General features: G+C 35.5%; 1 protein-coding gene across 3 annotated transcripts in view; it reads right to left on the bottom strand.

Annotated features, from left to right (window-relative positions):
- Positions 1 to 25,472, bottom strand: part of CFAP299 (cilia and flagella associated protein 299) — a 562,489-nt gene that overhangs the window by 511,482 nt on the left and 25,535 nt on the right. For all 3 annotated transcript variants that reach the window (XM_027600046.2, XM_027600047.2, XM_027600048.2), the window contains exon 2: positions 23,674 to 23,804. In XM_027600046.2, coding sequence (XP_027455847.1) covers positions 23,674 to 23,804 — 131 coding nt within the window. The remainder of the gene's footprint in view (positions 1 to 23,673; positions 23,805 to 25,472) is intronic.

Below are 25,472 nucleotides of genomic sequence, written 5' to 3'. Positions count from 1 at the left end.
ATAAAAAGGCTAAAATTTACAGAAGGTTTTGTCAATAAATTTGAGATAATGGGGAGTCCCCAGTATATTTTTTTTATTTTATTATGTTATGTTAATTACCATACATTACACATCATTAGTTTTTGATGTAGTGTTCTATGATTCATTGTTTGCGTATAACACCCAGTGCTCCATTCAATACGTGCCCTCCTTAATACCCATCACCAGGCTAACCCATCCCCCCACCCCCTTCCCCTCTAGAACCCTCAGTTTGTTTCTCAGAGTCCATAGTCTTTCATGGTTCGTCTCCCCCTCCGATTCCCCCCCTTCATTTTCCCCCTCCTGCTATCTTCTTCTTTTTTTTTAAACATAATATATTATTTGTTTCAGAGGTACAGGTCTGTGATTCAGCAGTCTTACACAATTCACAGTGCTCACCATAGCACATACCCTCCCCAATGTCTATCACCCAGCCAACCCATCCCTCCCACCCCCCACCACTCCAGCAACCCTGTTTGTTTCCTGAGATTAAGAATTCCTCATATCAGTGAGATCATATGAGTCCCCAGTATATTTTAAATCTGGTTTAAGTTTTACAATTTTAATCTACACTTTATAATAATACACATTGTGACAGAGGGTAGCTATATTTGTGGTGAACATATAGCATAATATATTAAAAAATATACATTAAACATACATTTTCTGACACCTGTATTGGTTTAAATGTTTCAGTGTATTTCTTAAGAGATATGATTCTGAGGATTTAGAGTTGCCAATAACTATAGTGTTTTTTTTTAATTTTGAACTATTATATTTGAAACCACCTGAAATTTCTCATTTTTTCCTCTTTCTGTTCACCACCATGAAGACACATGACTACACACAAATTCTCATTTCACAAGCATGTTAAGCCGAAGTTATATAGTTCCTAACACATATATTTATCAGCTGCTTATATATTTCAGACATCAATTAACCTTGTTATTGTTTAGGAATGTTGAAACTGAAAGATGTAGAAAGAGAAGTATTACAATGATTTGAAGAAAAACAGTAAGAGTGTGTCATGACTTTAGAAATTCAATTTTTTTTTAAAGTAGGGAATTTTCTTCCCAATTTCTCCTATATCTTCAGAGCCTCTCAAATAGCAGTACACAATCTGGGGAACGTATGGAGGAGAGGACAATATCCATTTCTGCTTTACACATGAGCAAATGAGAAGGTGAACTTACTCTATGAATCCTAATAATCTCATACTCAAGTTAATTTCACATTCTATCAAAAGCCATGTTATGCTAAGGGAGAAGGTAAATTACAAACTGGGAGAAGCTACTTGAAGTATATAAAACTGAAACAAGTATAAATAAAATATTCCTGGACTATTACTCAGCCATAAAAAAAGAATGAAACCTTGCCATTTGCAATGATGAGGATGAAGCAAGAGTGTATTATGCTAAGCAAAATAAGTCAGTCAGAGAAAGACAAATACCATATGATTTCACTGATATGTGGAATTTAAGAAATGAAGCTGATGAACATAGGGGAAAGAAAGAAAAAGAGAGGGAAGCAAACCATAACTATAGGAAACAAACTGAGGGTTAGTAAAGATTGGGGGGAGGGCTAGATGGATAATGGAGGATATTAAGGAGGGCACTTACTGTGATGAGTATCTGGTGATGTTGAATCACTATGTTGTATACCTGAAACTAATACTACACTGTATGTTAACTAACTGGAATTTAAATTAAAACTTAAAATATTATTAAAAAAACAAAATAATATAAAATATTCCGACAAATAAGAAAAACACAAATAACCCAGTAATCTTTGATCAGGGAACACAAATCAAGACTACAACGAGAAACTAATTATAAAATATTCAAATGGTAAAAATAAAACCAATTCTGACCATACAAGTATGAGATGGGATATAGATCCAAAAGATATTTTAAAGATTTTATTTTTCTTTATTCATGAGAGACAGAGAGAGAGAGGCAGAGGGAGAAGCAGGCTCCCAAGGAGCAGGGAGCCCGATGCGGGACTCGATCCCAGGACCCTGGGATCATGACCTGAGCCGAAGGCAGACGCTTAACCATCTGAGCCACCCAGGCACCCGATCCAAAAGATATTTTATTAATTGGTAGTAGGAAGGCAAATTGGTTCAACTACTTTGGAAGTAAGGTTAAACACTCACATACCCTACAACTGATATATTCTACTGTATGGCCAGGAGACACTTTCACATATGTGCATTAGGAGACATGGTCTGTTCATAACAGTTCTGTTCACAATAGCAAAACTTATAAGCAACTCAAACCCCACCAACAAGAATGTTTAAAAGACTCAATGGTACATATTCAAAAGAATTATCACACAGAAGACAAAAACAAACTACAGCAACACACAACAACACGAATGCTTTTTAGTCGTAAAATATTATGTTAATATAAGTCTCAAAAGAATATAACTGACAATACAAACGCTTTGTAAAGTCAAAACAAACAAAATTTAAAATTTACTTTGTAGGAACATATAAATATAAAAAATTATATAAGATGGAAAGCAAGAGGATGATGAATACAGAATTCAGGATGCTGGTTAATTTCTGATTTAAAAAAATGACTCCAATTATTACAAAATGGGCTCCATCTTTCATCTACCATCTCCCTACATCTCCCTATAATTTTGTACCTTCTTTCATCAAGAGGTGTGGTCCATTTCTTCACCCCTGGAATCTGGACTGGCCTTGTGACTTGCTTTAGTGAACAGAATGATGCAGAACTGATAGTGTGCCTGCTCCAAGTCTCAGTCTATTAAATCCCTGCCTCTGCCAGGAGAACATGCCCAAGACCAGCACTTACTATCCCACAACCCTGGACATTAGAGGTAATGTGGAAGAATCATCCCAGCCAAGGCCATCTCAAACCAGAAAGTCCCAGACAACTCACCAGCTCACCAGAGACTGAAGAACAAGCCCAGCTAAGGTCATCTGAGCCACTTTCGCAGCAGCAGGACTGAGCCCAGCCAACCCGAACACTTGTGAGCTGAATAAATTATTGTTGTTTTAAGCCACTAATTTTTGAGGTACTTTTTAATGCAGAATTTTCATGGTGATACATAGCAGATATATCACAGGTTAGAAGAGTCAGGGCTCTACTCTGTATGTTATTATTTTGTGTTCTATTCATTTTTTAACCTCTATTTCCATTCACTGACATTGTACACATACTGACAATTTTAATTGTTCTATTGTATTTCATCTTAATGATATATCAATCCACTCAGCCTCATTATTCTCTCATTAGGCAGCACGGCAAAATCACTGATTTTCAAAATACTAACTTTTTTTCCACTATAAAGCCCCGTAGACACGGTCTAGCACAGACTTTGGAAACATACAGCCCCCTGCCACTAACAGGCTCTTTCATCTTGGGTAAGTAACTTAACTATTCTGCACCTCATTTTCATCACCTATACAATGGACATAAGTACACTTATCTTTCAAGATTGTTGTGAGAACTACATGAGAAGCTCACTCAGTTTTTACATAGTAGATAATCAACAAGTACATAGTCACATTATGGAGAGTTACACAAGTATTAAACTTTGAAAATTCTTCCTTTTCAAAAAAATTTTTTTTTCTTTTCACATTCTGATAAATAAGCTACTTGAACACTTAGTTTGATTTAGTAACAAATGGAGTGTGATCTGACAACCACTGGGAAACCAACACCACATTATCTTTCCCTGAGGTTAAGAGTTTGTGGAATTAGGTCTTTCAACATTTTGGAAGCAAATGTATAAGATCCATGAAATAATCCATGTGCTAACCATATACCCTGAATCAATATACTGACATTCCTATGTCTATCTAAAATCTGGGTCTGGTATGTGATGTTACCTCTTTTATCTTTCAATTAAGACATGGCATAACCTGATGACAGGTAGGTATAATAAAAAAAATTCACTCATAATGCCATAGTTTTTAATCAGTTAATTAAAAAGCATGTCAGTTGATACCAGTAAAAACTACTGTCAAGGCTATATACAATAACTATATCAAAGATATAGTTAATACTTTTTCAGGAGCTGAAGGCCCTAAAAAGAAGAAAAATAATATGCTCTTCAGAAAATCACAAAGGAAATTCTAAAACATGTTACAACATGAATCAATCTTGAAGACATTAAGTGAAATAAACCAATCACAAAATAGACACATACTGTATGATTCCACTTATATGAGCTATCTAGAGTAGCCAAGTTCAAAGAGACAGAAAGCAGAAAGATACTTGCCAGGGACTGAGGGAGAGAGAAATAGGAAGTTTTGTTAACTAGGTATAGAGTTTCATTTTGAAGATGAAAAAGTTCTAGAGAATGGAAGCACAATAATGTGAATATACTTAATACCACTGTACTGTACACTTAAAATGGTTAAGATGGTAAATTTTATGTAATGAGTATACCACAAATATAAAATTTATATTTTACATACATATAAATGCTACATAATCATTGACCTGGCAATCTAACATAGAAGCAATTTGCCTAAGCACATAATTACACATAGAATTAAGCTTTTAAAAGGTACATGTAGGTGTAGGTTTTAGTAATGTGATTTAAAAAAATTTTTTTATTAAAAAATAGTTGACACACGTTACCATTAAAGTATACAACACAGTGATTCAACTTCGTATGTTACACATTGTGCTCACCCCAAGTGTAAATACCACCTGTCATCATACAATGCTATTACAATACCATTTACTATATTCCCTATGAGGTACCTTTTAACCCCATGACTTATTCATTCCGTAACTGGAAGCCTGTATCTCCTACCCACCCTCACCCATTTTGCTGAACCTCCACTCACCTCCCCTCTCTCACAACCATCAGTTAGATCTCTGTATTTAGGTCTGATTCTGCTTTTTGTTTGTTTATTCATTTGTTTTGCTGTTTACATTCCACATAAGTGAAATCATATGGTATTTGTCTTTCTCATCTGACTCATTTCACTTAGCCTAATACCCTCCAGGTCCATCCATGTTGTCACAAATGGCAAGATTTCATCTTTTTCATGAGTATATAACACTCCATTGTGCATGTGCGTGTGTCTGTCTGTCTGTCTGTCTATCTATCTATCTCCATCCCACATCTTCCTATCCATTCATCCCCTGATGGACACTCAGGTTGCTGCCATATCTTGGTTATTGTAAATAATGCTGCAATAAGCATAGGGTTGCATAAAGCTTTTCAAGTTAGTATTTTTGTTTTCTTTGGGTAAATACCCAGTGGAATTATTGAATCATATGGTATCTCTATTTTTAATTTTTTGAGGAATGTCCATACTGTTTTCCACAGTGGCTGTACCAATTTACATTCCCACCAACAGTGCACAAGGGCTGTACTATGGACAATGTAGCAGTAAGGTGATTTGTCAAGGCATTTGTCAAGATGATTTGAACAAGAGAAAAAAGATCCCTGCATAATTATATGGCGCTTACATGTACCTGTGGGGAAAGATTACATATATTAATCAATCAGTACAATCAAAAACATATCAGGTAGTAAAACCTCAGAGAAAAATAAAATAGAGCAATGTTATAGCAAGTAAATTGGTGGCTGATTTAGACTGACAGTCTGGGGAGACTTCTATTAAGAGGTGATACATGGACTGACAGAAGGAAGCCAGTCACACGATGGTCAATCAGGCAGAAGAGCTTTCCAAAGAGAACAAAGAATGTAAAGTCTATGTCAGGAAGAAGCTTCAGGTTCACAAAGGAAAAAAAAATCATAACTCTTTTTAGAAAAATATTTTTTAAAAAAACGGGGAAAAGGATGCAAAAAAGCAGAATCATTTTAAACCTATGCAGAACAGCCCTGGACTCCACAAATTATTGCCTCTACTCCAGCCCTTCTGCTTAAAGATTATTAAGTTTTTACAAAGAGTAACAATCCTTATTAAAAGGAGATGTTTTGTTGCACCTATGTAAACAAATTTTATTTATTGCTGAGGGCTTTTCCAAAACTATTCAGAATTAGAATATTATAAAATCACAGAAAAAAATTTTAGAGTCCAAATTTGTTCTTAGGCTGAGAAAGTTTGTTATCACTGTCCAAATCCAGGTGCAAAAACATTTTTGCTAATGTTACAAATACACTATTTAGACAGAAAAGCTACCCAAACACACCTGCAGCTCTTCAGAGCTGATTTAATATTGTGTTAAAGTAAACATATTAAGGACACGAATGTTTAGTCATCAAAAAGCTCTATTGCCCAATTTGCTACTTAGAGTGAATGAAACAAGCTACTCAGATTCTGATAAAGATAAACTTGCATTTCGACTTCCTTTCCAAACTCAGTATTACCAGGTAGTACTCAGGGCTTATAAGGTCACTTTAAAATTAGTTTGGTCATACGACTTTCATGATTGAGAAAACACAGAATAATGTATAAGGAAGAGGTTATGTTCTAAAGATATGGCATTAATGCCATGTTTCATTTATGAGCCAAGAGAGTGAAGTAGTTATGAATCCAGGCTCTAACACCAGACCACTTGGGCTTTCATTCTACTCCTGTCTTACTGGTTGTTTAAACTTGTATGTAAACTCTATATACTCAGTTTTCCAGTATGTAAAATTAAACAAGTTAAAACATATAAAATGCTCTACAGTGCCTGGTACATATCAGCAAATGACAGTTAAAATAATATATACTAAATTATAATAATACTAACTATTATTATACACAAAATACATTCACATCAGGCTACTGTCAATCTATTCACTCCCATCAAAGTTTACATATCTAAATATATATAACATACAAACATAAAGAGAATATGTAAAGTAAAAAAGTACAAAATGAAAAAAAGTCAGCATTATTCCAACAAACACAGAAGTGAAATTTTTATTTTTAAAATCTTATAATTCTGTGATAATTCATTTCAAGGATGTGCCATACATTCTTTTAATCTTATGGCAAAAATAAATGAACAAATCCCTCTGGTTTAAAAGAAAGATATCTACATTTTTTAGAATGTATTAGTTATGTCAAGTCAAGAAATAAGCACACATCTGGAAACTGTTTCAACATTTAAATTAAAAAGGGTAATCATACTAAACAGAACACTTTTAATCACCTTGATTTGGATAATTCTACTCCTAAGATTATATACAGTAGAAAGAATTTAATGTATATCACCCATCTCTAAAATTAATACTGATACTAATAAAACTCATAGTACAAATTTTTAGATCTCATGATCTAAATGTTATAGATATGAAAAATTACATATATAAAACACATATTTTATTTTCTCAATGGATGTTTGCAATAACCCTTGAAAATATGTTTGAGGCAAACAGGGGTGTTTGATATTATGATGGACTGAACTGACTCACAAGAAACGAAGAAATCCTGTCTACCCATGCCCTGACACCTGTCCATAGTACCTACTGATTACTGGAAATGAATACCTCTAACTCCAAATGGAGCAAAGTACAATTGTGGTGGGATTTGCCATCTCCTCTTAGATCAAACACATGATTTCTGATTATATTTTAAATATTTTTCCATTAAATAAAAATTAAAACTAACAAGAAAAATAACTTGTCAACTAAGTTAATTAATCACTGAATGTGCTAAAAAAAAATTGAGAGCAAAATGTAGTATTTTGGCAAATATCTACTGCTCTGTTTACTTATTTTTCCCTCAGTAGTGGATCTAAACACATGAAAAGACAGAGGAAGAGGAAGAGAAAACAAAGAGAGAGAGTATATGTGTGTGTGCACATGTGCATATACCTGTGTGCCTATAGAACATAAGCTGTTTTTAGGTTTTCCAGGCTAAATCATATACCATTTATATGTTAACTGATTTTAATGACTACAGTAACCAGGAGTTAAAGGAAGTTATTAAAGTTATTAAAGTTAGAAGAAGTTATTAAAAATAATTATTACTATAGTTCTGATTAATTCAATGACTTGATAAAAAATTAGCGTTTGATAGGATTGAATTTAGTTTTAAATCTTCATTCAACTTGGTAAAAAGAGCAAAAGACTACATGCCACAGGTTTATTTAAATCACTCCATTTCCTTTATAAGATCTTTTCTCCGTTAATTTGTAATAATCAAGTTAAGATTCATTAAACATAAACTATAAGCTTCTCACTTAAGGCATGATCCTTAGAAAAAATTTTTAAATCTCTCTGGTAATAAATTCTTAAAGTAGAAAACCATTGTGGGCTCTGGAGCCACTCTGCCTGGATTTAAATCTTCAGCTAGGAACCAGTACATTTCTTAACTCTGTGCCTCAACTTTACCATCCATGAAATTGTTTTAAAAATTAAATAAATACTAATAAAATCATTTTAGTACTAAAAGTCTGAATTTTAGTCTGGGGTCAATAATACTATTTATATCATCAATTAAACAGTGGAGGCATAAAGTAAAAAGGCCTTAACTCAGTTAGCCAATATAGTACCAGAATATGAATTACCCAGTAGATCTTGATCTCCCAATGACTAAATCATCTTTGTCCTCAAATAAACATTTTCTCCCAAAGCCTTATCATTCCAGTCATCTCTGATACCCTGGTATAGCTAAAACCAAACAGTGTTCCACTTATCCTTCCTCCATCAGATACCGTTGAGTTTCTGCTCTGATTTTTGTCCACTCTTGCCTGGCCTATACTATCTAGAAACAGGTAGGTATTGCCCTGCTTTTTAGTTCCACGAGTGTAGGACCAGAAGTATGATAATTGAGCGTATTTTAATAAATCCTAGACTCTTACAATGAGGCTTATAAAAGACTGATTTAAACCCAGAGATAAGGCAGGGTAATGGGACAGGGAGCTAGTTAGAAGGTGAAGTCCAGGACCCTTGGGTGGCTCAGCGGGTCAAGTACCTGCCTTCAGCTCAGGTCATGAACCTGGAGTCCCAGGATCGAGTCCCATATCAGGCTCCCCACTCAGCAGGGATTCTGCTTCTCCCTCTGACCCTCTCCCTTCTCGTGTTCTTGCTCTCTCATACTCTCTCAAATAAATAAAATCTTAAAAAGAAAAAAAAAAAGAAAGAAAGAAAGAAAGAAAAGAGGGTGAAGTCCTGAACAGAAGAGTTGTTTGTTACGGTCATACCAGGTAAAAGTGATTAGCAGATAATATTGGTAGAAAAATCCAAGAGACAATCCAAATAATTTATTATCATTTAACCGTATCCAACAATGAATAATAAAAATAATAAACCAAGTTGCATTTATCCCAAGAATGCAAGGATAGTTTAGTATTAGAATATTCCTTAAATATCTCGTACCATTTTAATAAAGGGGAAAATACCATATGATCACCTATCTCCATTAACTGCATACAGAAGGGAACTCTCCACGTCAAACACACACACACACACACACTAAACAGGGAAACAGCAGACACTATCCCTTTAAAACCAGGAACAACAAAAGAAAGCCCACTATCAACAATTCCATTCACCCATATACTGAAGTACCTTACAAGTAAAATAAAAAAAGAAGAAATTAAGAAAATGATTGGAAGAAAGGTATTATAATATCATTATTTGTGAATAATATGACTACCTATACTGAAACCCCACTCACCCGAACAATCTACTAACAAATTATAAGAAATAGAATATATACAGTGCAATTCACATTTCTGTAAAAATTTAAATATTTTTCTAAAAAGCATTTATTTATTTTTTTTAAAGGTTTTATTTATTTGACAGAGAGAGACACAGCAAGAGAGGGAACACAAGCAGGGGGAGTGGGAGAGGGAGAAGCAGGCTTCCTGCTGAGGAGGGGGCCTAATGCGGGGCTCTATCCCAGGACCCTGGGACCGTGACCCAAGCCAATGGCAGACATTTAATGACCGAGCCACCCAGGTGCCCCTAAAAAGCATATATTTAAATAAATATACAAAAGGAAGAAAGCAAGGGAAATATATATTCTAGGGAGGTGTGTAAAGGGACCAAGGCAGACTGCCCCAAGATGGGGCCACTTTGGCATGAACATCATTTTGAGTTAAAAGCAATCCAACCCAGCAGACTCAGAAAAAAAACTCATTAACTCAACTGCCCGCTTTACCAGGAAGAAAGCTATTAATAGAGATTGCTCTTTAAGAAAATTATTTGCATAATAGGACAACTTCTGTTTTCCAAATATCTCTGTTCACCTTCCTGTAATGGTCTTTCTCCCCTTTGAATACTCAGACCCCTACCTCCTTCCTTAACTCATTTAAGCATATGTTGCCTCACTGTCTAGAATTTCCATGTCTGTGTGGATTCCTTATCCAGATGCTGTTAAATCTGATTTTTTCCCTGTTGTTTCATGTCAGCTTGATTCTTAGTTCAGCTAGAAGAACTTCAAAGGGTAAATTAAATTCTTCCTCCCCAACATGTGTGAAGAGGAAGAGAAATGTGAGTGAAAATGGGGGATAAAGAAGGAAAACACTTAAAATTTTTTTCATTAAAGAGGAGTATAGCAGGGATTCATGGCAATAGCATGCTATGGAATGAGGAGCACAATCAACTCAATTCTATGTTCCTGGGGTCCTTAAATTAAAAAGGAAGGGACAGGCATGACATCAACTTTGTTTTCCAAAACAAATACCTTCAGTGTTCTGGCTTCATGTGTTAATTTTTCTGAGTAATTTCCTTCCCTCCATCTACTCACATCTCATAAATCTTGTATGAAAATTTTGTTCTGATTGATCACTAGATAAGTGTTTTTCCTCTCATCACTTCAAATTGGTACTACAGCCAGTGCCTTTCTTTTAAGCTTACCCCAGTACCCAGAGGATCACAGTGGTTCAAAATGCAGACAAAATGAGTTCTGAGGCACCAATAGTAGTACCACTTGACAATTTTATTCATAGATTATGAATGAAACATTGCTAGTTGAATGCCAGACTCTTTTATAAAGATTGGTTTTCTAATATCAGCATCATTCAAATATTTATGAGTAATATAGAAACTAGAATAATTTTGCTTTTAATCCTCAGCATAATCCTCACCACAAAAATAGAATATATGTCCCTATGTCTAGCAGACACCTTTTATATTCTAAGAGTTAACTGTCCTGATCTTCTGGTTAGTAGAAAAGATAAGTAAGCAGGTAGTAGAACAGATTGATGTGCTTGGTGTGTGTGTGTGTGTGTGTGTGTGTGTGTGTGTGTGTGTGTGTGTGTGTGTGTGTGTACACCTGGGGTAAGAAGATTATAAGTAATCACTAAGGGAAGATGTGAAAGAAGAAAACAATTCCTAGAACAGATTGATGTGCTTGGTGTGTGTGTGTGTGTGTGTGTGTGTGTGTACACCTGGGGTAAGAAGATTATAAGTAATCACTAAGGGAAGATGTGAAAGAAGAAAACAATTCCTAGAACAGATTGATGTGCTTGGGGTGTGTGTGTGTGTGTGTGTGTCTGTGTGTTTACATTTACCTGGGGTAAGAAGATTATAAGTAATCACTAAGGGAAGATGTGAAAGAAGAAAACAATTCCTGGGAGGAAAAGAGTACTAAGTAGGTAAGGCGTTTTGAATAAAAGTTGAAGTCAAGTGGATTCAAGGTCTCTTGAGCCTTAATAACCCAATCATATTAAGAAAAGTTTTCTAGGGCACCTGGGTGGCTCAGTTGGTTGGGCAACTGCCTTCGGCTCAGGTCATGATCCTGGAGTCCCGGGATCGAGTCCCACATCGGGCTCCCTGCTCAGCGGGGAGTCTGCTTCTCCCTCTGACCCTCCTCCCTCTCGTGCTTTCTATCTCTCATTCTCTCTCTCTCAAATAAATAAATAAAATCTTTAAAAAAAAAAAGTTTTCTAAGATTTCCCACTACATTATACCAAACGTCTCACCAGATCAGACCCAAGTGGATAACCAAAGCAGCAAAAGAGCAATGTCAGTTTTTGAAAATCTATGTCATCCTGAATTCTGAGGGAAAGAAAACTAGGAAAAACAGAACGATTTGGATGAAGAGAAATACAAACAGCAACATTTCAGCTAATATTAATTTAAGATAATTGCCCAACATATTTGCTTAATAAGAAATAATAAAAGATAATATTTGGTAGATAAAATTATGCAATTTGGTAGGATTTTAAGTGTAAAGGATAAAAATTCCCATTGATCCTATAGGGCAAGAATGAATTACTTTTTTCTGTAAAATGTGGTATTATTATCATTATAAAATGTTGAAGGTGACCTGGTTCGCTCTTATACTAAGTTCTCATCATGTAACTCCTTAGAGGGTAAAAGAACCTCAGCTCTGATGGGGCTCAGGACACACTACCCCAAAATATGGCACCTTGGCATTCTGAATATTTTAAGCAGAAGCAGGAAGGTCACTCTGAACTCCTCCTCCTTCCTCATGTTCCTTCCTTGAAGTAATCATAAAACCCTCATGTGCCCTTCCCATATGCAAAGGAAAGGAGCACCATCATCTCTGAAGACAAAGAATCCTAACAAACAAGCCTTGTAAGTGTCCCCCAGTTTACTACAATTGCCTCATATTCTTTAATCTATCACATTCCCCCACTACTCTCCACTTTTCATCAAACCTAGCATAAAATATTCCGGTCTGCTTCTTTGTGTCTTTATTTCTTCTTGAAGGCTCCTGTTCACATAAAACATATTAAATAAATTTGTAATCTTTTCTCCTGTTAATCTGTGTTTATCAGTTTAATTTTCAGACCCATCCAAGGACCTAAGAGGATCAAGGAAAATTCTGCCTTCCCTACACCTCTTAGAACCGGGAATATCTACACTTCTGGTCAATGGTTGGTCCAGGTGGAATTATATAATGTAAATGTTTTCCCCTTTGGATAATCTTCCCAAACCTGGCATACATTTCAGGCACTAACCTCAACCTCAGCTTCACTGCATTTCTTCAACCTTTATATTTTATTCTCTCCACCTTTTAAAATCTTATTGCCAAGAGATTCATATTTCACTTGCAAAACAACCTCAAATTCTTCTGTAGGAATGCAGATATAGATAGTTGCTGGAAAGATAAAGGAACATAAAGGGGTAGTGTTGACAGGAAGATGTTTGAAAGCTGTTTCACAGAAGCAGGATCTGGCAACACGGTAGTAGAGGGTGAAGAAAACTGAGATTGAGCAATCTGGCAAGACACTGCAGTAAACCAAGTCAACCTAAAGAAAAACTGATTAGCAATGTATAAAAGGAGGGGCAGATGTATGAATGTAGGAGCAAGTATAAACAAGAGTCAAAAGGAATCCATTGTTAATTGTTTTTTAGAAATGCTCATCAAGTAGATTTAAAACATAAAGCCTCTAGACTAAAAAAAAAAAAAAATGGTATTTGTGTATGGGGAACAGATCTGAAAGAGAATAATAATGGGAGGGTTTTTTTTTTTTTTGTATTTCATTATTGTCTTGACATTAAAAAATAGACATGGAGCTAAAATCCCAGAACAGAAATCAGGACTGCAGATCTGACTCAGGACAACTGAAAACCTAAAAGTGGTTGAGATGAAAATAGTGAAATACAAGTGAGGAGAAAAAAACAAAGAATTGTCCATGGAGAGAGATCCAAGGTGCTGAAAAGAAAGAAGCAGAGACTGCAGAGATACAGCCAACAGCAAATCAGAAAAAAAATGGTAGGTTAATATGTATATATATATATATATATTATATATAAGGTAATATATAAGGTAATAAAATATAAAATAAATTATATATAAGGTAATATATAAGGTAATAAAAGTCAAAGGAAGGCAACATTTCAAGATATCCCAGTGTGTGTGTGTGTGTGTGTGTACACCTGGGGTACAAGAGATGCCTTTAACAGCATCTCTTCACATAAAGAGATGCTGTTAAAGGCATCAGTGGAGATCAAGCAAATCCATTCAATCTGAGAAGAGATCCTTAAATTTGCCTACAAAGGGATTATGAATGACGAATGAATTAACAAAATTTAAACCAATAGCTAAATCAACACAACAAAAACCAGAATTTAAATAATACTCTGAAGAAAAAATCTATGACTTTTTCAAAAATGTAAATTGTATTTGCTTTTTAATTTATGATTAACTGATCTATCATCAATATTGCATTTTATCTACATGGTTTTCTCTCTGACTATTTAGATTAATTTTATGCTCAAACAGGCTAAGATCTGTAACTAAATGTGGCAATGGTGACGATATGTCAAATACAAAAATAACCAATTCATCTAAGCAATGGGTCCATTTACTACTCCCTGAGTTAAAATTAATTGCACTTGTGAATATGTTCATATGTGTAGTCACCAAAAAAAAATAATAATAATATACATTTGTTGACAGAGATATGATGTTTCTTGAAAAGATCAATAATATCTGTAATTACCTGCTTGTTGGAGAGAGAGAGAGAGAGAAAGAGAAGGAAAAAAAAGAGTGAAAGACGGAGAGAGGATGAGGGAGGAAGAGAGAAAAATGTCAGTATGTAGGTCTCAGTGATTTAAAAATATCCATCCAATTGATAGTGAGCATTTATTGTTACCACATAATTTGCAGTCTCAGTGAGTGTATGTGAAATAATCTTTTGATTTAGTCACACCCTTAATTTCATGAGAGAAGAGCTCCATCCAGTATTTTTGTACATAGATCTTATTAGGAAAATGGTGCATTTGAAATGATCTCTCAATAACAAGTTCCTTACAAGCATTTATTTAGAATTATAATTCTAATAAACATGAACAAAACCGATTATCTCATAAAAACAAATGAAAAGAATTTAAGAAGAATTTCAGCTGATAGTATTTATGCTTATGTAAGTGGATATAGGAATTTAATGAGAAATTGTAAGATACTGCTCTTATAATTAATAACATACTACAATTAAACTGTACTTTATGTGCATAAAGAAGGCATCACTTATAGTATTTGATCCCTACCAATCTAAAGGATAGAAACAATCCATCTTCCTAGATGAAAACATTGAAGATGATCACTTGATCAAGCTCATAAAGCAGAAAATGGTAACTATCAGAACAAAAACTAAGTCAACAAACTATAAAACATTAAATTCTTAATAGTCATATGGCAGACACAGGTGCACTGCTGCTAGGAAAAGAGCAAGAGCTGGGAGACAGAAAACCCAACCTAATTACCAGGCACAGATGTGCAGGGATTGCTGATGTGCTGAAGGTGGATATGAAAACTAAATTCTATATCCAGCAAAAAATCTTTCAAAAGCAAAGAAAAATATTTTTGTCAACAACTGATAGGTGAAGAAAATTGACTGCTAGCAGACATGCACAATTAGAAAGCTTAAAAGAAGTTATAGAGTTAGAACTACACTTTCAAACTTTGATCTGTACAAGGAAATGAAAAGTACCAAAAATGATCAAATGAAGGTAAATGTAAAAGAATATATTTTATTTTGAATCACTTAAAGAGAGCAGCATCTTACATGAAATATTAACAATGTATTATACAATTTGCAACATACTTATAAGTAAAAATGTATGACAAAAATAGAACAAACATGGGAAAAATGAAAGGAACTGGGGCAAAGTTCTTACACACTACGTGAAGGGGTTGTAATATTATTTGAATATAGACTATTAGAAGCTAAAGTTGAATATTACAAATTCTTTAGCCTATACTAATTTCTTAAAGAGCAATCACTAAAAAAAAAAAGAAAGTTTAAAGAGGATAAACAGGTCAACTATGAAGATAAAATGGAATGATTTTTAAAAACTATATTTAAAGGAAGTCAGGAAAAGGCAAAATTTGACACACAGAAAACAGCAAGATGGTAGATTTAAATCATATATGTAATTACAAAAACATAAATCATCCAAATATACCAATTAAGGGCAGTACCTGAAGACTGAATAAAAAAAGGCAAAACTGTCCATAAGAAATCCATCTTAAATAGATAAATGTTGGTAAGTTAAAAGTAAAAGAGTAGAAAAACATACCATGCAAATACTATTTAAAAACTCAAGTAACTATGTGAGTATCAGAAGAAGTAAACTTCAGAAAAAAGAATTATTACCACAAATAAAGAGGATATTTAAAAAACCATACAGGAGTCAATTCTTAACTTTTCTGTCAAGAAACCATAGGAATCATAAAGTGCATGCATCAAAATACATATAGCAAAAATAGATAAAACTGAAAAAGTACACAGAAAAATCCATTATTATAGCTGGAGTTGGCAACACTCATCTTTATTTTATTTTTCAGATTTTATTTATTTATTTGACAGAGAGATAGAGAGAGAGCACAAGTAGGCAGAACAGCAGGCAGAGGGAGAGGGAGAACCAGACTGCTGAGCAGAGAGCCCAACGTGGGGCTCATGACCTGAGCCGAAGGCGGCCACTTAACTGACCGAGCCACCCAGGTGCCCCAACAGTCATCTTTAATTGACAGAGCAAGCAGACAGAAAATCAGTAAGAATACAGAAAGCCTGAAAACACAAGCAACTTGACCTGACTTTTTTAGAACATTCCACCTACAACAGTGGAATGTTTTCAAGTGTCCTTGGAACAGTCACTGATATAATCCATATTCTGGGGCAAAAAATATTTCTCAATATATTCTAAAAGAATGAAATAATACAGAATTTTTCTCCTTTCATAACAGAACTAAACTAGAAATCAGTATCAAAAAGATATTTCAAAAATCTATAATATTTGGAAGCTAAACAGCAACTTCAAAATAACTCATGCGGGCGCCTGGGTGGCTCAGTTGGTTGGGCGACTGCCTTCGGCTCAGGTCATGATCCTGGACTCCCGGGATCGAGTCCCACATCGGGCTCCCTGCTCAGCAGGGAGTCTGCTTCTCCCTCTAACCCTCTTCCCTCTCGAGCTCTCTATCTCTCATTCTCTCTCTCTCAAATAAATAAAATCTTTAAAAAAACAAAAACAAACAAAAAAAAATAACTCATGCATCACAAAGGAAATCTTAAAATCTTTTGAACTGAATGAAAATCAAAACAAACATCAAAATTGTTGAAATGCAGCTAAAACAGTGTCAAGAGGAAAATAGATAGCATTAAAGTTCATATTAGAAAGAAAGGTCTAACATCAATATCTAAGATTCTACCATAAGACACTAGAAAAAGAAAAAAACTAAACCCAGTGCAACCTGAGGGAAATGATAAAGAGCAGAAACCAATGAAATAGAAAACAGAAAAATACCAGAGAAAAATCATTATAGTTCAAAAGCTAGTTCTTTGAAAATATTAGTAAACTCCCATATAGTTAAATCAGGATCAAATTACTAATATGAGGAATGAAAGAGAAAACATCCCTACAGATTCTACATATATTAAAATGACTTAACACAGTAATACAAAATTTTTGTGCCTATATATCGGATAGACAAACGTAATGAAAAAATTATCTGAAAGATACAAACTACAAAATCTTATTCCAAAAGAAATATGTAACCTGAACTTCCCTATTATCTACAAGAAATTAAATTTGTAGTTAAAAGCCTTCTCACAAAGAAAATGTCAGGACTAGGTTTCATTGGTAACTGCTACCAAACAGTTAAGGAAGAAATAATATCAACTCTACACATAATTTCCAGAATATTTGAAAGAACAAGTAAAACTTCCCAAGACATTTTATGGGACCAAAATTACCCTGATACAAAATGAAGAAAATACATTACAAGAAAAAAAAATATCCATCAACTGGAGAATGCATGAATACACAAATTACTGTCCATCCATAAAATAGAATATTACTCAGAAATAAACAAGAACAAACATACACGCAACGTCATGATCTCAAAAGCCTTAGTGAAAGAACAGCTATATATGATTCTATTGATAAGACATTCTGGAAAAGGCAAAACTCTAGGGTCAGAAACTAGATGAGTGGTTGTCAGGAAATGGAAGGAGGGCATAAATATAAAGGGGTATGAGGAAACTTTTTGGACTTATAAAGATATTAGCATCCTGATTGTGGCAAGCATCTCACTACTTTGTATATTTGTCACAACTCACCAAATTAAACAATTTAAAAATATTGATAATCTGATTTTCAAAAATGAATTATAAATAAAGGACTTGCTGCCTGGCTTCAAGAGATATGGTTAGGTAATTGCTTCCAGTTAATTTTCTTGGTCAGCCTCAACAAATGAGCAGATGTCATGCTGTTCTCAGGATGGCCTCCGCAAATCACTAAGCAAGACAACGGTTCTAAGATCAAATAATCTCCACCAAATGTGAGATCCCTTTAACAGATAATCTGCTTTGCAAACACTCCACTGACCTGACAGAGACTTTGCCAGGTGAGCATCAAGGTCTGACACCCGTCCCTGTCTAATTTTGCTTCCACCCTTTTCTTTTCATGTTTTTTACTTTCCAGTTAACCTTTTGAATTAATTCCATCTTTGTGCCTGCTTCCTAGAAAGGCCAGTCTGTGACAGACTGTCCCTGGAATAATCTGAAAAAGCAAGCAGTAAAATGGGCTTTGAGGACTATATCTCTCACCATGAGCCCTTTAGTAATGAGGTCCACAGCCTTGAGGTAAGTGGTGTATAGACAACCCCAGCACAAGGTAGTGATCCAACTGTTAAAACATTCATTCACATGTGGAAAACCCCAGATCCTATACAATTAAAGTGGAATGCCCTAGCCAATGGGGATGATTCAGGCATTTGAAATGTATGGGGAATGATACAATGTAATAACAATGCAATTGCATAAATAGTTGTGCTAAATTGCACTGATGCCCTAAAGGTTGATAATGCAAAGCTGAGGTCAAGTAACCCAACAACTGTAACCAAATTAAAAAAAAAAAAAAAAAAAAAACACAAAAACAGTTTCTTTGCTAGCTTACAAAGCTAGCAATGGTCAAGCACAAGATGAATCCAGCACAGGATTTGTGAGTCTCAGTGGCTAAAGTCCAAAGACACTCGGACGGTCAGCAGGGGCAGGTCTGTTACAGCAAAATCAGAATTCTGATTAAGAAAACCCGGCATCCCGACACACAACTGAGTAGATGGTCCCGAAGATTCGGACCTCCCCAGACCTTTTCTGAATCTTCTGAGCATGAAGAAGTGATCTCAAACTCTCACCACCACCAGCAGCAAAACAGAAGGAAAATACAGAGGTCTTTCTCCCACAAGACAACATGTGTCTACCTCAGGAGATGTCCCCAATTCTATTTCTGACCCTCAGGCCTATAAACAAGTTAAGTCACAGCCAAGGACATGTTAGGGTCTGATAAGAGAGGAAAGGGACATTACCCCAAAGAAGCTGCAAGACCTAGATAGCACATATAAGCAGGACTGGGAGATAAATCTAGACCAGGAAAGCCAGAAATAAGACTGAATATATCCCATTTGTTGACTTGCTGCACCCTCTCAGAACACAAGACGTAGCATTTTGGTAAGGACCCCAGAAGATGGTGCTAACCCACTGCTAAGGTTGCTCCAAGAAACCAGAAACAATGACCCACAATGACTAGAGTTGAAATGCCTAAATTGCAGAGAGAGAATTTTGAGGAAGGGATTAAAGGCTCAGAAAATTGGGCAGGCTAGAATGGACACCAAAGGATTATGGTCCATGGAAGGACCCAGAAAATACCTAGTCACCAAGGCATCAGAAATACACTGGTCAGAATAGAACCAAAATCACTAAGAAAGAAATTCAGTGGCTCTCCTCTGCAGGCCAGGGTGAATATAAAAGAGCCTGTCAGGGCACCTGAGTGGCTCAGTTGGTTGAATATCCAACTCTTGATTTAGGCTCAGGTCATGATCTTGGACTCTCTGGGATCAAGACCCACATCAGGCTCCATGCTCAGCACAGAGTCTCCTTGTCGCTCTCCCTCTGTTCCTCCCCCGCCCCCTGCTCCCATTCATTCTAAGATAAATGGATAAATCTAAAAAAAAAAAGAAAAAAAGCATGTCATAGACATTAGCTTGCTGAAAGGAATGGAAATAATAGTGCCTTAAACTAATATTAATACACCTTAAGAACCCAATATTCAACCTGTGTCACAAATAGTTAAGGTCCTTCTCTCCATCACCTGTGGAAATAAACAGAATTTCTCACTGCAAATGGAAGTTCTCTGGAACTTATGATGGCGATTCTTCATTAATGTACCTTGGCCAGACCCTGGAGAGAAGAACATTCTGTCTTGACAAAAAGTTCACCAGCTAAACTATACCCCTTCCTTCTTCCCAACATTTAAAGCCTCTGCCTTATGGTTACTATACCAGCTGCCATGAACCTCAGTTCAGGACGGGTGAGAGATTATGTCTACGTGATAATAAAGCAGACATGGTTTTGAAGCAAAGGTTACGGGACCTAGGAAAATGCAGAGCCCACCCACCACTACCACCACCACCACCACCCCAGAAAATGTGGAAGTAAGTGGCACAGCTTTAAGGGAAAAAGTCTTAGCAAGGGTACAGGAATAAATTAAGACAAAGAGGTAGAGAGGATGATTTATGAAGGAGGGGAGTTTGTCACAGAATTGAGGCAAAATGGATGTGTCCATCTTCACATCCTTCTTTGCCTGATTAACCCTTATTTATCCTTTGAGAGCCATTTTAGCAGCCATGCCTTAAGAAGAGCTTTCCCTGTTCTTCACATTCCCTAAATCTTGACTTCAGGGTGTCACTACAGCAACTACGACAGAATGTGTTCTTTTCTGTTGTAACTGTTTTTATTGAGCTATAATTCACATACCATAAAATTCCAACTTTTAAGGTGTATAATTCAATGTTTTAGTATATTTACAAGTTGCACAATCCTCTCTAATATCTAAGTCTGGAATATTTCAACACCCCAAAGAGAAGCCCCATACCCATTAGCAGTCATTCTCCAGTCACCATTCCTTCCAGCCTGTGGCAACCACAAGTCCACTTTCTGTCTCTATGCATTTACCTATTTTGGACATTTTATATAAACAGAATTATACAATATGTAGTCCTTTTGTCTGGCTTCTTTCACTTAGCCTAATGCTGTCAAGGTTTATCTATGTTGTAGCATGTAACAATATGTACTCTCCTTTTTATGGCTGAATCATATTCCATGGTGTCTATATACCACATTTTTTTACCCATTCATCACATGATGGACATTTGGATTATTTCCACTTTACGGTTACTATGAATAATGCTGCAATGAACACTGGTGAACAAGTTTTTAAGTGGACCTATGTTTTCAATTCTCTTGGATATATGCCTAGGAATGGAATTGCTGGGTCATATGGGAACCCTGTGCTCAACTCTTTGAAGAACTGCTGAACTGTTTTCTATTTTATATTCACACCAGCAATGTAACTGTCTTTCATTTATCTAGCCCTCAAATTTCTTGAGGGCAGGGACTATCTTATGTTCTACCATATCACCAGCATTTAGCAACAGTGCCTAATGCAGTATGGTTGTGTATGAGTATTTGTAAAGTGAATGACTAAATTAAAAGCCCAACAATTTTTTTCCACCTTATGCCTTCTTTTGGAGAGATACTTATCAAAATACCACTTCATCACAATGCTCCCTCCCAATACCTTTAACTTTCTTCTCTCCAGACTCCTTTCCCTCTGAAACTAATCTAAGTAAATAACATACTCTTAGGTACCAGCACGTCATGAGATGGGTGATCTATGATCACCAAACTGGAGAATTGGGATCTACTCAGGACTGCTCACCTGCACATTAGAGAAGTTAATATAATATAATCTGATGGTAGAATCAAGTGTTTCCAAATTGGCACCAATTAGCAGACAGGCAGATATTCATGTATATTTAGGGAGCAAAGTGACTCCCACATGGGGCCAGAGGCAACATATGGGGCCCATCCCATTACAAAGGCAGCCAGAGAAGCTCTGCAGATGAAAGGGCCTTCCAATTCTAGCAGCTCTGGGTGGGGATTAGCCTCCCATGATTGGTACTTAAGTAGCCTGATGATTTCCAGCTCTGGCCAGTTAAAGAGATTATTGCATAGAGTAAATACTCACTTTGATCCTCAAACACAAAGTGGACATGTGCACTTACACTTTAAACATGACCAACTTCTCTTGATATGAAATAGGGACACATCTCTAAGAAAATATGAATATACATTAATTCCCCGTAAAATCTCACAAAAATCTCTCCACTTCCGTTGATAAGCATTTACTGATACAGAAAGAGAAGACTCCCCTGATATTTTATATAAGACACATCACATTGTACACATATACTTTGCATCGTTTCATTTTTTTAAGAATAGAAGTCATGTGTAACTATGTTGAATAAATTCTCAAACTTTTATATAAATGACCTGCGGTAAGCAGAATGCCTACCCCAAGGATGCCCATGCCCTAATTCCTGGAACCTACAAACATGTTACATTACATGGAAAAAGGGACTTTGCAGATGTAATGAAGGTTATAGACCCTAAAATAAGGAGATGATCGGAATAATCTAGATGGATTCAGTGTGACCACATGAGCCCTTAAAAGGAGCGATCTTTCTCTGGCTGGAATCAGGAAAGATGTTGCAGAAGGAAAAGTCAGAAATGTGAAGGGTGAGAGAATTTTGAACTACTCTTGCTGGAAGGGGACGATATGGAAAGCATGAGGACAAATGTGGGCAACCTGTAGGACCCACAGCCCAGCCCCCAAAATGACAGGAGACAAGAAAATGGGGACCTCAGTTCCATAATCAAAAGAAACTGAATCTGGCCAGCAACCTGAATAAGTGTGGTAGCAGATTCATCCTCAAAGCCTCCAGATCAGGACTCAGTCCAGCCAACACCAGGATTTCAACCTTGTGATATAGTGAGCAGAGGACCCAGCTGAGCCACTGTCCTCTTGACTTCTGACCCAAAGAACTATGAATAAATACATTCATGTTGTTTTAAGCCACTGAATTTGTAATAATGTGTTATGGCAGCATCAGATAACTAATATATTACCAAATGTCAGTATATTAAATTCCAAAATTCCAGAGTAATGAAACACAATAACCACTAGAACAATCAATTAAAATTGCACACTCCTGGAACCAATTCACATTCCACTACCAAACGTTATTTGTTATGATAAATACATAGGAGATTTCTACCCATAATTATGGGGTAGTTTTTAATATTATATCTAAGAATAATATTCCAATTTCTAAGTAATTGTCTTCTCCAACATGTATAACTTTAGCATTCATTTTTAAAAAAGTAAATAGATAATTGCTTTGTCCCATTTTCATATTGGCTTATCAGTTCATACAGTTCACTATAGGTGTACATCTCTTTTATAATATATTTGATTAGATTCCTATTTCATGTAACCCTATATTAGTCACATTAACAAAAGCCAGTGACTGTTAATAAAGTTGAAGGTATCAATGTTTTCAAAAACCTAAGTACATAAATGATGTCAAAGATTTATAGGTCTCAAAACTACAAAGAATTCTAAAGCAAAAGTCACTTATATTTTTAGTATATAAATGCATAAAGCCAATAACATTGACTTACTTTTTAATAAGACTTTATTAGTCCAATGACCGTACTTTGGTATTTGTTTTTTAAATTAGTAGCTCCAAATTGCACGGGGTTTCTTGCAAACATATCACAGTTCCTCCAGGTCCTGATCTAAAGAACACACGCTTTGGATATTCCAAGTTCTACCTGCTCCAGCCAATGTTTCCAAATTACAACAATGCCAGTGAAATTGGACTTTCCCAGAAACTCCATAACATGATATAAAATCGAGATGTGGAACACAGACACTTACTTTTTCTGAGTTCTTTCAGCCAGCCTTGCAATCTCTAGCGCTGCCTTCCTTGCTTCAAAATCTTCCCTTTTAACCACCTCTCCAGTCCCTCGGTAGCCTAGCTCCACCAACTGGCGGGCCAGGCCTTCATCCTAAAGAGAAAAATAAACTTTACGATTTGCACACGAATTAGACACCTTATTTTATTGGCTGTATACTGAATAACTTTTAAATGAAACTCAAACTTATTTTTTAAAAATGAGACATATGAGGTATGAAAACTTAGAATTCTTTCTAACAATACTTTCATAAACACCGGATTTATCACCCCTTTCCCACAGATGTACAATAAAGAAAAAAAAGGAAACATCAGTCACTAACTTTTCTCTAAGGGATTAAAGGACAAAAGTCTGTTGTTTTTAATCCATTTATGAGAGCAGCTGTAGATAATTAATAGAATATCTTTAAAACAATAAGCTGAGACAATAGTACTCATACAAGAAAGACTTTTAAAAACCAATTGCACAAAAACACAATTGGGTTGCTCCCATACAGTGCAACATTTCAGAGACTTACTTCCTTGAAGTCAATGAACTGATGACACAGAGCATTAAAACTTCAAATACAAAATAAATAGCAGATGCATTTCCTATTTAACGGGAAAGATATTGTTTCCATATAATGTTGGTACCAATAAAGACAGCAAAGTAGAAACCCAGAAAGATGACAACAAAAAAGCTTCAAGCTGAAAAAAATTTCCCCACAACTCTTTAGCCCTTTTATATTTCAGCTACTTTAGGAAATGTCTCACACATTTGTGTCGCTTGCATAGCATATTCAAAAAAGAATACTGCTTCCCCATAATCTGAAGAGGTGTTGTTTTATATGAAGTTACTGATAGGAGGACTAAAGTGTTACATAAAAATATGTATATATTAATAATGTTCCTTATATTATCATCTGGGTTAAATATGAAATATCTGAAAGACAGTGAAAACAGCATACATTTTATTGTTACAGACACTTACTTAATACATCACTGTGGAATGCAAGAACCATCTGACAGAATTAAATGAGAAAATGTAAGATGCCTGGTTAATAATCGATTCAGCCCCTAGAGGCTAGTTTAAAATTCAAACCAATGGGAAGAAAACATTTAGACATTATCAGCCTAGAAACTTGCTACTTTCCTTTGCTAAAAATTAAAAGTAAATACAGTTGACCCTCAAACAACAAGGGTTTGAACTGTTGCAGGTTCACTTACACACATTTTTTTCTCAATAAATATACCGGAAAATTCTTTAGAGATTTGCAACAAATTGAAAAAAAACTCACAAATTAATTGTGGAGCCTAGATATAGTTAAAGAATTAAGAAAAAGTTACTTGTGTCATAAATGCATAAAATATATGTAGACACTAGTCTATTTTATCATTTACTACCCTAAAAGATACATAAATCTATTATAAAATGTTAAAATTCATCAACACGTACAGATTGTACACCATCTTTTCATTTCTCATTCTGATATTAGTAATACATATAACATCTACAGCAATCTGTATCCTATAAGACAATATTGATGTAGGTACTGACAGACGATTCGTCTTGTAAAGAGGTGATGTACACTTACTTTAGATAAAACACAGCCCAGGACTGTAAATGTATTTTCTCTTCCTTCTGATGTTTTTTTTTAAGATTTTATTTATTTATTTGAAAGAGAGAGCGAGCTCGTGAGCACACCCGCATGAGCGGGGGAGGGGCAGAGTGCGAGGGAGAAGCAGATTCCCCGGTGAGTGGGCTCCATCCCAGGACCCCAGG

This window comes from Zalophus californianus, chromosome 2, assembly GCF_009762305.2.
Source record: "Zalophus californianus isolate mZalCal1 chromosome 2, mZalCal1.pri.v2, whole genome shotgun sequence".
NCBI classification, from domain to species: domain Eukaryota; kingdom Metazoa; phylum Chordata; class Mammalia; order Carnivora; family Otariidae; genus Zalophus; species Zalophus californianus.
Note: the sequence above shows the minus strand (reverse complement) of the source record. Positions and strands in the feature narration are given on the sequence as shown.